The sequence below is a fragment of the Hylaeus volcanicus genome, chromosome 8 (genome assembly GCF_026283585.1).
Source record: "Hylaeus volcanicus isolate JK05 chromosome 8, UHH_iyHylVolc1.0_haploid, whole genome shotgun sequence".
NCBI lineage: Eukaryota > Metazoa > Arthropoda > Insecta > Hymenoptera > Colletidae > Hylaeus > Hylaeus volcanicus.
Genome location: NC_071983.1, coordinates 16,764,118 through 16,779,889, shown reverse-complemented (window position 1 = coordinate 16,779,889; position 15,772 = coordinate 16,764,118). Strand labels below are relative to the sequence as shown.

The following is a 15,772-nucleotide window of genomic DNA, read 5'->3' as shown; positions in this document are numbered from 1 at the left end:
ATACATAATCTCAGGTACGAAAATATATATTTTATTCTCGATTTGTTTACATAACTGTTTACGTGTTACAAGCATCCGTTTTGATTTGCTTGTTTCCTTTTTCTGTCTCGGTCAATATACGTTAACTGTTCGGTAATCTCTACGCACTGTTTTATTTTTCAGCTATGCAGGAAAGGCTACATGCGTGTTATACGTAGCGGAGTTGCAGAATAAAGTGACCAACTATACAATAAATGTCAAAACTATGACAGACAATTGTTTACCTAAACACAATTTTATCAACGACATTTTATATTCGTGTCCTATTATATTCTTAACCCTTAATTCAAACATTGCTATCTTCTAACTCGTCTACTCAGCTTAGTGGATTCTAAATAAAATCTACATTGATTAAGTCGCACACATTTTTTTTTATGTGTAGATTATTGCGTTTTCTGGATCAATATTCGATACCACATTGGAATCCAACGCATATGAAATTGAAATTCAACTTTCCGCAATTGTAGGGAAGACGAATCGACCGTCAAAATTACAAATACTGCTACGATCGAAAATTGAGAAAGCCTCGGAGACAAAAGATGAGTGTGAGTAGTCAACGAGTGCAAAAGCACCTTGTAAAAGTTTTAATAAAATCAATAGAGACGTGTTCTACGTATCGCTTTTCCATAATTTAATAGTTTTGTCATTTTCAAGAGCGGCTGAAGCTATAATATTGTCCGTTGGATGACATGTTGTGCAAAGGACGACATCTACGAATCAAGTAACAAACAGTGATTAGTGGATATTAGTTACCGTTAAATATTAGAAGATCGATTAATCTGAGTTTGTTCGCCATACCTGTATGTCCTTGCAATTTTTGAACGATCTCTTTGGTCTGCAAATTCCAGATATACACCATGTTGTCTTCCGAGCCCGAAACGATCCACTACGTACAGTAAGATAAAATTGAATAGAATACGGAAAACGTTCAACAATTAAATAATCGAGAACTCAATAAACATATATACCTTTCCTCCTGTGACAGAAAAGTTTGCAAATATACAGTACTTTTCATTTTTATGGCCGGTATACGTTTTCAAGCATTTTCCTTTGCTATAGTCCCAAAGTTTTAACGTGTTATCTAATGTCGCTGCTAAAATGTATTTTCCATTTGGTGAAAACTTTACGAAAGATACTGGAGGATTATCATCGTCAATCAATGTTTTTAAGCACTGGCCCGATGCTGTGTCCCAAATTCGACTACATAATCGCATAATTACATATTTATATATAGACCCACACGTCCACGAAGAAAGTACAAAACGTATGCTTACCACAATCCATCGTAACTACTAGATACGATCAATGATCCATCCCGGTTAAAGTGCACCGCACTTACGGGATCTGAATGCGCGGGTAACGTTTTGAGACATTTTCCAGTCCGCACATCCCATATTCGAACACTTTCGTCAAACTAACAATATATGTTACATCAATATTTTATGTGAACACATAATGTATGTTTACATGTACAATATTTGAGGAGTTTTTACACAAAGGGAGGATTTTACAAAAATACTTACAGAACCAGAGACTATAAGATTTGACTGTGGATTAAAGTTACAACAGAAAACATAATTACTATGACCCTTTAATGTCTTTAAGCATTTCCCCTGAAAATAAGAGAAAAATTATATAGAATTTTGTCGCATAATTCAAGAAATAATATTTTTCCATAAATGGAGACTTACAGAACTTAATTCCCATATTTTCAATGTTTTATCATCAGATGCAGATACCAATAGCCTACTGTCACTAGACCATGCTACATCTGAAATACCTAATTTATGACCAGATATGGTTTTCTCAAATTTTCCATCATAGGATCCCCATATTTTGATTAACTTATCAGCAGCTAAAATCAGAATAAAATTGATAATGAGACCCATTTAACTTGATTATTAAAAAGCAAAAAGTAACATTTAAATAGAAAATATTTATATTTACAAGAACTTGCAAGCCACTCCCCGTTGGGACTAAATTTCACAGAAGAAACTGCTTTAGTGTGACCTGCTAGAGTATATTTTAGGGTATAATTTGGTTTCTGGAAAAAATTAAAGAATACAATAACTTCAGTAATTATAAAATATAGAAAGAGTAAGAAAATAACGAAATAGAGAGTCCCGAATGTACTCAATTGTACTCACCAATGTGGAGCTGCTTTTGGTTCCAGTGGCACTTGGAGCAGTTGATGTATTATTAACGGACGTTTGATGCCCTGGTGATGGTCCCAATGGTACCATTTTCGGATGATTTCCGACCAATATATCAACGATTTATGGAGTAGCAACAGATATGTGCATACAAATAAAGGTTACGGTAGAATGTATGATTCCACGTTAAAATAACAAATTTGCCAATTCGTTCATTTCAAACGAATATATCGTGTTGGATCTTGAACTCGTAACATATCCAAAAATCCTTAGTTAGAGTATGTTTTCATTCTCTTCGAGTCGCAAACGCACATGTGATTGACGAACGTTTAGTCGGTTTTGTTGACTACCCACCGAGCGTCGAATCACAAAATGATCGTTCGTAAAACTTTCAAACTTTAATTTTTTCTTTGTTCCACTTTATCGATTCCTTCGTCTTTTTACCTATGTTTCCATCGACGAAATAGTCTTCCGATCTGTGAAAACTTTTCAACTATTTACAGTAAAGTACCTACTTGGGTACTTAGTGCTATACATGCATACGTATTTATACGTGCATAAACGAAAAACAATAAAACCGCTATGTCGTGACATTCGAGAATCAACTGTAGTCAGAGCCATCTTCCACAAACAAGTAAAACGAAAGTTAAAAATTATTGAATTGGTATGTTCCAATTTTCAAATGTTAATCTTATGTGCAATACTATAAAATGCAAATAACATCCATGTAAAATCAAAATAGTGGTGAGTTGTGCCTCAAATAAATATAGATTCGATAAAAGTTACCCTCAGGGACTGTAGCTGTGATTGGTCCCATCCCAGCTGCAGTACGGGTTTAGCGAACTCGAAATACTCGATGTACCCGAGCTTCTTGTAGACCCATTAGGCCTTACTGGACTACTGTAAAAATATAACGTACAAAAGAGAAACGAGGTTTGCTAATGTTTTTTAAAGAATAGTAACAAAGTTTCGCCAAACAAGACATTTTGTAAGTGGTGGAGCTAATGTTTAAGAAGAAAGTGTTATAGACCTGCATGGTCCATGCACTATTTGAAATAAATCAATAGAAGTTATACGAATTACTATTTACATATAGTAATTACTGTTCTGCAATAAAAGAGTCAATAAAGGAAACTGTATAAAGATATCAAATTCATATCAGATCGACCCACTATTCGTTGTATTTAGATACACACCTGGCCAAAAGCACAGACCAATGAGCTTCTGTCGCAAATTGAATGGTTTTATTTACAAAGTTTCTTCTCCCTGATGGAAGTGTAAATCTGTGTAAATCATCGATGATAGTATCTGATAGTATATCTGCGCTGTAATTGAATTCTATATATTAAAATCATTGTGATATTTGCTATGTTGAAAAGTAAAATCGATGCAATCGCATATAGAATCCGGTGCGCAGTTGCTCGCAAGATTGAATGCGAAACCGAGCCTGCACGGACTCGATGATACTTTATTTCTCGAAGGTCCTGGAAGTAACGACATTATAGAAATCAATGGAGAACGTTCAACTGGAAAGACTTTTCTGATCTCTCAAATGCTTGCAAAGTGCATCCTACCAAAATATTATCAATCCGTTCGAATCAAAGGCTGCAACGCTTCAGCCATTTTGATAAATACGGATCACCACTTTCAAGTTTCAAAATTAATCGATATAATGACTGATATCGTGGATGCTGCGTATACCGCGTCGCCCACTTCTGGCACGATCGATACAAACTCTGATAAAATAGCTATTGTGCGAAAATCTTTGCGTAATTTGTATGTCATCGATTGTTATAACAGCGAACAATTTTTTCTAACGCTACGTACACTGGACGACGTATTTCTAGACAATGCCGAAATTGCAATTTTAGCTATCGACAGTATAACGGCATATTACTGGCAAGATCGTGAAAGTGGTTGTGTTACAATTGATTCTTATCTAAAGAAACTGTTACAACTTATCAGACTACATACAACTCGATTCGATATTGCAACTGTATATACCACATCTCGTGAAAGTAATGTCAATTGCAAAGGAAAGAAATTCTTGATAAACGACTTAAAAAAGACTGTTGAATATTATAGGATACATTTACAGAAAATGCAAGACACATCAAACTTTATGTGTACACTGGAGACAGAACAAACTTTTAAAAAAATGCATTATTCTATTTTGTTGAGTGGTATAAAATGGAAAGTGGAAGAAGGAGAAGGATAAATTCTGATATATTTACAAATTTTATTAAGGGATATATCACTGAAAGAGTATGTTGTCCACTATATCCAAAGGATTTAACAACCTGGATCCTGCTAACATTATATATGGCATTTTGTCATTATTTTGACTCAATGTCATTTCGTGAATTACTTTTGCCTCTTCTGCTGTGATTCCTCCGATAACGTATATTAAAATATAAGGATTATCATGAGGATGAAGCTTTGCTTCTTCTTTACCTCTCAATAGAAAACTGGAATAAGAGAAAAATTTATTTTTATTCAAACATTATGTTATAGTTAGGCAAATTGCATTAAGCGTTTTGAAAATGCTTACTTGAAACCACCTAAAAGAAACGGAGACGATCTTTTACGAAGATTGTACAGCTCTCGACCTGCGCTCGCACAAAGTATGTCCCTAGTTATTTGTTCCAAAATACTAACTCGTCGAATCGCCTCTTGCGCGTTTGGTTTTATCATACAAAATCTAAAAGTATTCAAGTTCCCAGCATTCATTTACTAGTTTTTCTTTTACAAAGAGTTGAAGAAAATAAAAAATTAGAACTGCGAGTTTCTTATTTGAAAATTTACCTGTAATCTTGTAGAGTCGAACGTTGTTGTGCAACCAATTGAAGAATACCGATAATACGCGATGCTATCCTGTAGGAAGTTTCTCGAGCTGCGACTACGTCATTCACTCCTGATATACAAATTAACTCGCGAAAATTACTAACAATTTATGGTACACAAGTCGCGAGTTCTGTGTAACACATACCTAACAGCAATAAAGTTCGCTGGTAGGTTGATGTTGTATTAGCAGATGGATTTTCCTTGAAAATTTTTAAGTCCTCGAAAATTGCATCCGCGATCGATTCTTCTAATTGGCGTTCTTGCTGCGTGGAAAAACGGATTTGCGTTCCCGCAAGGGCATAAACGTGTATTAACAACGCTAATAGATTTTCAGTGTCGAGTCCTCTGTCAATTCGTGTTTGTATAACGTCACTCAGCTAAAACAATTAACTAATCTTTACTCGATGGTATATACGTTGTACGAACGTGACTGGAATCGAACCACTGATTACTTGCGCGAGTATACTCGAGGATTCGCGGCTCACGGAGAGATTTTGCAACACTAGTTTCTCTAAACTAGTAAGTAATTCGAGTTGACCAGCCTTCTGAGACGTTGATGCTTCGACTATCGCCAAGATACTCTGTATTCCAGAAAAAATGCAATTGAACGCGAATGAAAGATCCCGAATATGTATGTACATAGCAGAATGGAAAAGAAAGACTAGAAAATTACCTGCAACCTCTCTTTATAAGCCATAATAGAATCGATACTGTTTGTAGTACGAAGTTTATTAACAGCTTTCTCTAAACGATGGCCCGAAATTCTCGTCGGTGTCCTCAATTTTGGATTATCTTGCGTAGAAACTATATCGTTTAACGACTCATTGGCCACTGTTAACAACTTTTTTTCTTTTTCCGAAATAAAAAGATGAATTGTAGATTTATCTATGCTGGCCAAACATCCTGGTACTTCGCACGCTCGTAAACTTCCCTTAAGTTATTGATTATTAATTACATTAAACTAGTTTGATTTTATTATTACGTCTGTATAGAAAACAGATTTACCTCCACTGGTCCAACTATAGGTGACATGCTAATTGATACATCATTATTGTGCTGTGGTAATCTAGGGAATGTTCGTAATATTTTTGTAAGAAATGATTCCATATTATTGCTAGTTGGTGTACAGAGGTCTAATGTCCTGTCCATTAAAATAAGAGATAATCCAATATCTTGAGATGCTGATGAATGCTATAAAAATAAGCAAATGTCTTCCTTTATTGTGCCTGTATACATATATTTCTTATCTTACCATTTCACTACTCACATTTCGACGATCGGTACTAGCAATGTAGTTTGCCAAATTCTCTGCAAGGAGATTGCTCAGTTTCCCAAGTGCATAAATATCTAATTTGGCATTTATGCTATTAAAGAATTTATAGAAAGAATTTGCTAAAAAATTTAATTTGGAAAATGTATCTTTTGTAAAAGTTGTGTCTAAGGGTGGCATTAGATCTCCAAAAGGAGGTGTAACAAACAAATTCTTGTCTAAAAGGGCTATAAACATTGGCACGTGCACAATGTTCACAGAAGGTTCCTAAAAATAAGTTTGTTTAATTTAAAACTAAATTATTTTCAAAAAAATAATAGTAATAGTAGTTACAATAATAATAATAATAATATAGATAAATAACAAACTTGCGACAGATTTTTTGAAGACATCCAAGCTTTAATGTCCCTTTTTAGTTCGTTATAATTCAGTTTCTCTTCTGTTGGAAGGTGGATAATCTGTGGAGAATCAGTAGTGGAACAAGGAGCACTACAATATATTGTGCAACTTTCAAATACATTTTTTGCTAGAATCATCTTGATTGTTCGTTGATAAAACGCTGGATCATCGGCAGTTGACACAATAACAGCTTTCTTGGTGTCTTTAACCTCGACATACTACAAACAATAAAAGCTGTACTCGTATTAATATTTACGATGCTATTAACATTGATAAGTTAAATTCATTGTGTATACCCACTCGAAAGTGGTACATGCCGAGTTCGTGAACTGCAATTGCTCCAGCATCTTTTAGTGCCAAATAACCTTTGCCAGCTGTGTACCAATGTAAACATTCGGCTGCACAATTGTCTATATAAACAACTGTGCCACATACTTCAGCAAATATATTTGCCCAACAATCAGAGATAAATTTTCTTGTTTCGTACAAAATATCTGTCATTTTTTTAACTTCACTAGGAATAACTTTCCTGGCTTGTCATTACATGAGCATACATGAGTAAAACGAGTAAAACGTGTCGGTGTCGGAACGGAATGAATGCACATGCATAGTGACGTATACGAGCAGCTCGATTTTAAATTATCATACATGCTTACGAAATCTTAACGCAAGAGGGAGTTATAAGGACGTCACCATAAAAAATATGAAATTGAAATGTTATTAAACAGTTCTAGGAAGAAATAAGACTACAAATGATTCTCTATTACAATTATATTTGAAGTCAAAATATATACAGAAAAAGTTATCTTCTTTTTATAAACGAGTTTTCTACAGTACAATCAATTACATAAACACGATGTTTGATTTGATCTGAAAAGTAAACATATTTCGCAAAATTACTTCGACTTTTTATGGTATCATTTCATTAACAAAATATAATACATGTTTTTCATTATTTATTGAATATATGTAGGTCAAATTGTCACCGTTTAGAAAGATCGAAATTTTCGATTTTCAACTTTAAAACTCGATACATTCCTGTATAATCGAATGACTATATCGATATTTATGTTTCGATTTAAAGTACAAGGACAGCCATTTGTCGTAGAAAATTCTAACCTGAAACAGAAAATGATCGTGTGTCGATGGGGGTGTTGTTTCGAGATAAAAAAGACAACAATAAAGAACCATGATTCTGTGAGCAACGCTTAACTACGGGTTATTGGAATACGTTCATCGATTGAAGAGTGATATTCTACGCTTTGAGAAGATATAGAATCTTAACCAGAAGAAATTATTACAATTTTTCGTTTATGTTTTACATCATTCATATTCATTGGTTTGTCTTTTAACCATTTTGTAGAAATTTTCTTATGTAAGGGGATGTAAAGAAAAAGTCTTATTGGTGGACAATTATAGTAGTTCTGTTGATTCCTGTACGGTACACCATTGTCATGGTATTTGAATAATATCTTACAGAAGCATACAAACTTGTAGCAGATAATCAGGTGTTAGAAAAATTGAAAGAGAAGGACTTAAATTGTTTCATAATATTTGTTGTTCCTTTGGGTATGCTCAGTAATGTCGTCGGCAAATAGCATAGAATCTCTAGGAACATTGCAATGGGATATGATCGAATTGGCCAGTCATCTGCGTCAAGAGCGTTTATTTGTTAGTTCGGAGCAACAGAATTTGCAAATACTCAATGAGAAGGTACACAATTGTTATAGCTTATTAGATAAGAGGGTAGAAGATATATAACAAATAAACTAACATTCTGTATTCTTCACAGGTATTATATGCATCATCAAATTTGGCTCAGCAAGCATGGATTACCGCGCAGCAAAGAGTCAATCTAAATCGACTGATAATGTCTAGACCAGACTGCACACCGGCATCTTGCTGTCTCAAAGCAAATAGCTTGGAAAACTCGCGCTTCATCGATGCATACAAGTACTTACGTTACCAGGCTTGTTTGTCTTATGGAGCATTTTTAAGTGCCCTTAGAAAATCTCCTAAACTCCTTGCATCATGTTTAGTAGAGGGAGATAAATTATTACCAGAATTCGTGCAAAGTATCGTTCAATCATTGGCAGCAGGTTTATATGGTAGTTGTTTGTTACCAGAAGACAAAATTTTAGTCCTCAAATTGTTGAGGCATCTGATGCTGTTACAAATTGATCCATCGGATCCTCGAAGGTTACTCAGACATGGCACATGCGCATTCTCTAGGTTTTACTCGATCTTTCACGAGAGTGTTTTTTCTGCCAAGTTCTTCTTGACAGCTGCTTTACATAATCCTATTATACAGTTGCTAATGGAGGATGAAATGTTTCTTGACATTGACCCGGACAAGGCACCTGTAAGATTTCCTCCATCTGAGAGATTAAAGAAATTTGGAAAGGAAGGTACACCAGAGTATGAGACCAAGTTGCAGCGTTACAGACTCTGGACGATCAATTCGTTGTATCGTATAACGCAAAGATTCATAGCCAGTATACGGGAAAATATGCATTGTTTCCCAAGCAGTATTTGTTGGTTGGTCAGACAGATGGCCGGACTTTTAGAAAAAAAGGAGAATATCGATCCGAAAGAAGTACACGCGATGTGCACTGACTTGGTTTTCACGTATTTCATATGTCCTGCTATAGTAAATCCAGAGCCGTACGGTATTACCGATGCGCCCATCAGCTATGTCGCTAGATTTAATCTTATGCAAGTTGGTCAAATTCTACAAATGCTCTCTTTAATGAAGTATCAACCTGTTGATAGTAAAACGTTTGATCTTTACAAGAAATTCGAGAAGGACTCCGTTTCTTCTATAATAGATGCAATGGTGGATGGCGCAACAGAAGAACTCGAGGACGAGCCTAATGTTATCGACAATAATAAACTTCGTGGCCTTTCTCGTTCCGCCGCCTTATTCACGGAAACAGAATTGAACACGCTGATTACATTTCTGCAAACCATAGCTGCTGAAACTACAGCAGAAAACTCTTCGCGATCCTCGACATTCGACGCAAAGCAATTAATTGATATGCTCTCTCAATTACCTCCCGGTTCATTAGTCACTAATAAACTGAATAATAATGTCAACGTCGAAACGAGCAACCGACGTGGAGGCCTTCTAGGAAAAGGTAATTACACTGGTAATTACAAAGGTAATTACTTTCAATGCATTAAAGATAAAAGAAATACATCGAGGTGGAAATGTAAAAATACTAGAGAAGAAGACGTATTGAAGTTTGCTTTCTGTGGTAGGAAAAGGACGAGTAGTACGAATGCCGGCATCATCATCGTCGTCATCGTATTCGTCCAACGCGACCAACGATGGAGGAGACGAATTAAACGGTACCTCAACCCCCGAGGAAGAATCGTCTGAGAAAACTCCTCAAGATGTCCTTGTTGTTCCGTTCGGACCAAATACCGGAGAATTTGTGGGACTTCTTAGCGAACAAAAAGTACTTAATGTTCTTTCCGATATTTATGCGACAAGAATTAGCTATTTCTCAGGTATAAGTATATAACCATTGTTGATCGTTTTCCTCTTCGATATTGTAGGTTCTGTGCATGGAGCTTGGATCCAGTATGGAAAATGGATCGGTTACTTTGAATCTTTCGGATGACATAGCAAATGTACACGATAGGCGGGAAAGTTGTGGGGTTGAACGCATAGAGACTCAAGAAAAGAAGACTCGGTTTTCATTGTCTCACGATGAAGGTATTTTTATTAAACTTTATCTTTTCTATACTGTAAGTATACTAAAAGGAATAAATATTGACGTGCAATATTATTAGTTTTATTCGAAGGTTTCATTGGCAATACCTCAGACAACTTGGAGGCCGTATCAGAAGCTGCTTCAAATCATAGCGTTGCTTCCTCCCTCGAACTAGAAACAGAAGATCAAAACGATAATCTATCGGATATGGTGTCCGCCAGTGTCTCGGGTCGCGGAACGCCCAATATATCAGGTCCGCAATGCACACGTGATATATGAAGTAGTAAATACTCCTAAAGTAGAAGACGCAGAAGATGATACGGATACTTTCACGTTTCCATATATAGGTCGAGACACGCCATCGTCTCAAATCACCGAAGGAGACGAAGGACGAGCAACAGGCGAAGCACGGCAATTGGATTTACCTCCATCGAACATACCAACGAAACAAAGTCGATCAGAAATAGACGACAAGTTTTGCAAGTTTGAAATTAAAAAATTGATCGAAGGTATTTCGAAAGTGAAATAAGATAAATGAAATGTCTGGAAAAAGTCGAATTCCTCCACTTTTACGTTTACAGGAGACGAGACTGTCTCGATGGTGTCAGACACATGGTCAACGGATGTTCTAGCTTCGGATAGCGAGATGGTCGAACAGCAAGAAAAAATACTGTATCCTCCTCCTCCTGAACAAAATACTCCAGTTTTATCAACAACGTCGGAATCAATGCCGCAAGCGGGATTAGACGTAAGCGAAACTGCATCCGAGGCATGGAGTACCGACGTATTAGCTAGCGATTCTGAGAGATTAACCGAGGTTGATACAGATGATACCGCTAGCGTTGCGAGGTATGTTTTAAATAAAACGGTGAAAAATCGAGAAAAGAAAGGAAGGATTAGACGGCGAACTCTGAAAGTCATAATAAATTTCATTTACGTGTCATTCAGGTCCGATGATACTGCGAGATCCGAAATCGAAATTGAAGCACGTAGCGAAGCAGAGGCTACTGAAGAAACACTGACTCAGGCAATTCCCCGTAAGAATAGTTTCATCTTAAGTATATTTTATCTTGAAACACGACTGTTGCTATTTCAATATTCGTTCCGTATTCGTTTGTCTATAGAAAACACATCATCGAGCGAATGCACGGCAACGGGTTTTCAATCGATGTCAATTAACAGAGAAGACACACGATCTTCCGCGACCGTTTCTCCTTCCCCAACAACATCTCCCTCGACATCCTCCTCGAATGTAATTGGACAGATGGAAAACAGGTCTGATTATCAAAGAAGTGCGATAGAATACGTCGACAAAAACGCCAACAGTATCGGCAACGCTATGGATTATAGTAAATCGCTGCGCGAGGATGGATTTGTTCATCTCATAGACAAACTTCACATCGACGATGGAAAGGGTCAAATCGAACAACAGACCTCGACTCATAATAATATTGGTGTAGCAGCTGTTGCACCGGCTTTGTTGTTAGCAAATCATATCTCACCACCGGTTTTGTTGAGCACAGAACAGTCGCGAAACATCGACGCAAAATCAGAGGTTCGTTTACACCTGTTCTTGTTTCATTGATGCAGTTACAAAGCATCGTTTAATTATTTTTCTAGGAATTAGAAAACTGCATTGGTTCGGTTGGCGACGCTATTTGTCAAACTGGTCCAGAAGCTGTTGGATTGAGTACTAGCAATTTGATGTCCAGTTGTAGTTCTAGCTCTGAATCTCGAGCGAAGAACGCGAGTTCGGAGTTACCGTTGTCAGTGACATTATTAGTTAACGGAAACTGTGACTCACCAAAACCCAACGTATCTAGCGGTGCTATACCAAAAAGTATCAGTTTCGATATGACTGCGGAACGTGGCGACAAAGAATTATTAGATGATGATCAAAAGAACAAAAGAAGTTTCTTTGGAAAGCTCAAAATGTCTTTGAGAAATCGAAGAGGTAAAGCGATCCGCGTTTGCGACGACGGTACTATTGGCAGGTGTTACGAACGAGAAGTCGGTGTGGACAACGTTGACGTAGGGCGACACAGATTACGTAGACTAATGTCCGAGGATGTTACAGCGACTAGTAACATAGCCAGTGGTAAGTATTGTTTCCAACTACGCCTCGATCCAGATAGTGGGTGAAATAAATGTAAAGATAGAGATACAAAGAAAACAATAACAAAAAGAATGATGTACGAAACATCCTAGATAGTACGGACGATATCTTGGCCAAATACAGGAGAAAACCGAGCACCGCGAGTGATACGGCATCGATCGAGAGTAATCAATCTCGCACGAAGGAAGCAACAGAGGACGAGAGGCTACTGATAGATCCGAATAACATCGAACTCTCGTATGCGTTTGCCGATGCGAAAAGAAAGTTACGCATGGTACTCAGTAACGCTGATCTTCAGCATATTTCCTGGACTCCTACATCCGAGGTAGCTTCGTATAATTGTGCCAAATTCTTCTAAGTACCTGTTAACTTAATTTCTTGTCTAAATCATCATTTACTGCAGCGGAACTTTTGGTCCCAAAAAGAAAACGAACTGGTCGCTTTTCTACAACTACAGCTAGCAGAAGCTATCAATTTGCAAGATAGAGCGTTAATAGCTCATCTACACGAAACATTGCGTTGCGTAAGACTGTTCAACGACGAGGGATGCAGGAAACTGTTCAAATCGTTGCGCGAGGATTATCAAAAACGATCACCTTATGTCGCGTACTTGATCAGATGTCGACAAGGATTACTTTCCACGTTAGCTCACTTAGACAGGTACGATTTCTCATCGATTTAGTTTAGATTTGGTGTACTACATCATTCAAAGACAACTTTAACGTCAATATTATGTGATTGTGCAAAGGTTATGCGTTAGAGTGAAATGCGACCGTGATGCCGTTAACAATCATCTCGTATCCGTTTGCGTAAGGGTCTTTTTAGAAAAAAAAGAGTCGCTTCTTTTGCGTTTTTGTGATGAATTCAAGAAACTGACGTTGGCAGATGAGAAACAAGATTTAGTCGATAACTTTTTGGGAAAGGTTCATGCAAAAATGGATAACGATCCGATATGGCAATGTAAGTAATACTTGATCCGAGTTGAAATAATTATGCTGATTAACTACATAATTATAGGCGCGAGCGAGAATCAACTGGTGTTAGCCAGAGCTGTGGTGGAGAGAACTGTTATGGCGCGTGTTTATCATAACGCACTCTATCCGAATGGAGACGGTGATGTTAATCGGGATCAATTGCTTCACGATCATATTAAGAAACTGGCCAAAGTTGTGACGCCTAATCACAAAGATCTACGAATTCCTAAAATATACCATTACGAATGTCCCTGGCCGTGGGCTCAAGCTGAGCTAGCTGTAATATCAGCGTATAAAACTCCTAGAGATAAACTACAATGCGTATTTCGTTGTGCTACGACTATTATGAATCTGCTTTCAATGGCAACTGAGAGGGGAGTACCGGCGGCCGACGATCTCATTCCTGTTTTGATCTACGTTATCATAAAGGCAAGTTACATTCGTTATCATCCGCAATTAAGATGCTTTTCAAACTATTCTTCGACTACTTTTTTCAGACTAATCCGCCGTCCTTGCTTTCAACTGTACAATACGTGGATAGTTTCTATGGAAATCGACTAGAAGGCGAAGAACAATATTGGTGGACGCAATTTTGTTCGGCAATTGAATTTATAAAAACAATGGATTAAGTCGTATTTAGTAACAAGATACTGTTGGAACTGTAGAAATAGTGTATCATAATTTTCATCGTCATTATCGTCGTTGTCATCGTAATAATCATCATTGTTGTAGTCATCGTAATTATCATAGTCCTCCTCCTTCTCCTTCCCATCACCAATCGTCGTCATCGTCATTATCGGTAACATTACTATTATCAGTGCTATTATCACTATTGCACCTGATTATTTCTGCTAATGCTGCTGCGCCTGCTATTATTGCTACTACTCCTGCAGTTAATAGTTTCACTTCTATTACTCTTTGTATTATTTTTACTTTTACTAATACCAATAACATCATTATCATTTTTAACTTGATTGATTTTTAATTAATGATAATGATCCGATTATTGTTATCGTCATTATTATTATTCTTTTATAATAATTATTATTGGTATTAATGCTATTATCATCACTGCTGTTGTTGCTACTGCTATTGCTATTACAATTGGTATTGCAATTATTGTCACCATCATTGTTATATGTATTATTATTTTTCCTGTTGCTATTGTTAGTGTCTATATTAGAACTATTAACAATGATTTTTAAATGTCAACCAATCTTGCACCACTAAAGAATTGGATATTTTCGATATCTTATAAAAGCAAGAATGAAATCTTATAATACTTATGTATACATGTATAAGAAGAAAATGTTATTTGCCAACTTTTTTAATGAATGCGTCCATTTGATGTACCTATTATGTGTGAGTTTTAACCTTTAGTCAGCATTATAGAGAATGATTACTTCATAGTAAGCTAGAAAAAAATATCTTGCTTTTACGTAAAAAGGTTTTATTTTATTATAGAATAATCTATACAGTGGAAAAACACATATTGTATTTTTTCATATACTTTTTTATGTTAGATTTTTAACCTAGTACTCACACTTAGTCTATTAAACTCGTCTTAGAAGTCGAAATAGATTTGATTCTGTGTACAAACAATAGATTACAAATTGCAACAGAACTTAGCAAAATCGTTTCGAATAATATTATATCGCATTTAAATTTTGTTTAGATACGTATCAAATTTACGATTTAAGTGTATTTTGCGATTTGTTACATTTACATATTATAAACAGTCTGTTGTATAAACAATTTTATCTACCCTTCATTATCAAAATAAAATAAACATAGTATAATTTAAAATAAGCTGTACGTTTAGGTGTGGATACAAACAATGAACCCCTTGTAACAATTGGCAAATTTTTTGTTTTTTAAGCTATGCATTAACCCATCGCAAGTCTAATTGGGTTTACGAATATATTCGACTATACCCTTTAATTATACTTATACAAATATAGAAGTACTTTTCTAATTTCTCCTTTAACGATATTAAAGTGTTATATATTTGTAATTATGCCAAATATTAACTGTACTAATTACTAGTACATTAAAATCATTATTGCTTTAATGTGGGTATGTCTTATGTTAGCAGTTTTAAACAACTAATACGATTGGGGTATGTAATAAAACCTTGCGATCGTTTTGTCTGAATGAACTCGAGAATATTTTAAATAAACGTAGAATTAAAGCTGCAATGAAAACGTTAATTTGTCCATGCATTAGAAATCTTTTTTTCGGTAGCAATCAGTAGCAAT

At 36.0% G+C, this 15,772-nt stretch overlaps 4 protein-coding genes across 6 annotated transcripts; 2 read left to right on the top strand and 2 right to left on the bottom strand.

Annotated features, from left to right (window-relative positions):
• Positions 1-10: 10 nt before the first annotated feature.
• LOC128881386 (protein will die slowly) lies at positions 11-2,791 on the bottom strand. Its single transcript, XM_054132391.1, has 8 exons — positions 2,187-2,791; positions 1,987-2,083; positions 1,731-1,894; positions 1,563-1,652; positions 1,314-1,453; positions 1,008-1,239; positions 838-925; positions 11-749 (listed from the first exon to the last, which is right to left on the bottom strand). Exons 1-8 carry the CDS (start codon positions 2,280-2,282, stop codon positions 649-651), a joined length of 1,008 nt encoding a protein of 335 aa, XP_053988366.1. The 5' UTR covers positions 2,283-2,791; the 3' UTR covers positions 11-648.
• A 615-nt stretch (positions 2,792-3,406) lies between these two features.
• LOC128881387 (DNA repair protein XRCC2-like) lies at positions 3,407-4,622 on the top strand. Its single transcript, XM_054132392.1, has one exon. It carries the CDS (start codon positions 3,580-3,582, stop codon positions 4,408-4,410), a length of 831 nt encoding a protein of 276 aa, XP_053988367.1. The 5' UTR covers positions 3,407-3,579; the 3' UTR covers positions 4,411-4,622.
• LOC128881382 (sec1 family domain-containing protein 2-like) lies at positions 4,447-7,313 on the bottom strand. 3 transcript variants are annotated; one of them, XM_054132382.1, is made up of 10 exons: positions 7,006-7,313; positions 6,675-6,923; positions 6,289-6,573; positions 6,042-6,227; positions 5,710-5,967; positions 5,489-5,617; positions 5,182-5,413; positions 4,998-5,106; positions 4,744-4,893; positions 4,447-4,660 (listed from the first exon to the last, which is right to left on the bottom strand). In XM_054132382.1, the coding sequence occupies exons 1-10, from the start codon at positions 7,204-7,206 to the stop codon at positions 4,447-4,449; spliced, it is 2,013 nt and encodes a 670-aa protein (XP_053988357.1). In that variant the 5' UTR covers positions 7,207-7,313. The 3 variants fall into 3 exon arrangements, with proteins under 3 accessions (XP_053988357.1, XP_053988359.1, XP_053988358.1); XM_054132384.1 differs by having other exon boundaries at positions 6,304-6,573; positions 7,006-7,312; XM_054132383.1 differs by having other exon boundaries at positions 6,675-6,939; positions 7,006-7,132.
• A 455-nt stretch (positions 7,314-7,768) lies between these two features.
• On the top strand, positions 7,769-15,045 carry LOC128881381 (receptor-mediated endocytosis protein 6 homolog). The gene is made up of 15 exons (XM_054132381.1): positions 7,769-8,418; positions 8,498-9,842; positions 9,967-10,166; positions 10,267-10,426; positions 10,504-10,677; positions 10,772-10,933; positions 11,006-11,273; positions 11,373-11,461; positions 11,549-11,979; positions 12,045-12,522; positions 12,633-12,865; positions 12,944-13,200; positions 13,289-13,500; positions 13,558-13,943; positions 14,012-15,045. The coding sequence occupies exons 1-15, from the start codon at positions 8,287-8,289 to the stop codon at positions 14,141-14,143; spliced, it is 4,659 nt and encodes a 1,552-aa protein (XP_053988356.1). The 5' UTR covers positions 7,769-8,286; the 3' UTR covers positions 14,144-15,045.
• Positions 15,046-15,772: the final 727 nt, after the last annotated feature.

Coding starts and splice junctions, on each gene's coding strand:
- LOC128881387 (XM_054132392.1), top strand. CDS start 3,580: ATGCAATCGCATATAGAATCCGGTGCGCAGTTGCTCGCAAGATTGAAT.
- LOC128881382 (XM_054132382.1), bottom strand. CDS start 7,206: ATGACAGATATTTTGTACGAAACAAGAAAATTTATCTCTGATTGTTGG. Junction 6,924..7,005: donor TCGGCATGTACCACTTTCGA/GTGGGTATACAC, acceptor TATTGTTTGTAG/TATGTCGAGGTTAAAGACAC. Junction 6,574..6,674: donor CTTCAAAAAATCTGTCGCAA/GTTTGTTATTTA, acceptor ACTTATTTTTAG/GAACCTTCTGTGAACATTGT.
- LOC128881381 (XM_054132381.1), top strand. CDS start 8,287: ATGTCGTCGGCAAATAGCATAGAATCTCTAGGAACATTGCAATGGGAT. Junction 10,934..11,005: donor AATTAAAAAATTGATCGAAG/GTATTTCGAAAG, acceptor TTACGTTTACAG/GAGACGAGACTGTCTCGATG. Junction 13,944..14,011: donor TGATCTACGTTATCATAAAG/GCAAGTTACATT, acceptor TACTTTTTTCAG/ACTAATCCGCCGTCCTTGCT.
- LOC128881386 (XM_054132391.1), bottom strand. CDS start 2,282: ATGGTACCATTGGGACCATCACCAGGGCATCAAACGTCCGTTAATAAT. Junction 2,084..2,186: donor CCAAAAGCAGCTCCACATTG/GTGAGTACAATT, acceptor AATTTTTTCCAG/AAACCAAATTATACCCTAAA. Junction 1,240..1,313: donor AGTAGTTACGATGGATTGTG/GTAAGCATACGT, acceptor GCGATTATGTAG/TCGAATTTGGGACACAGCAT.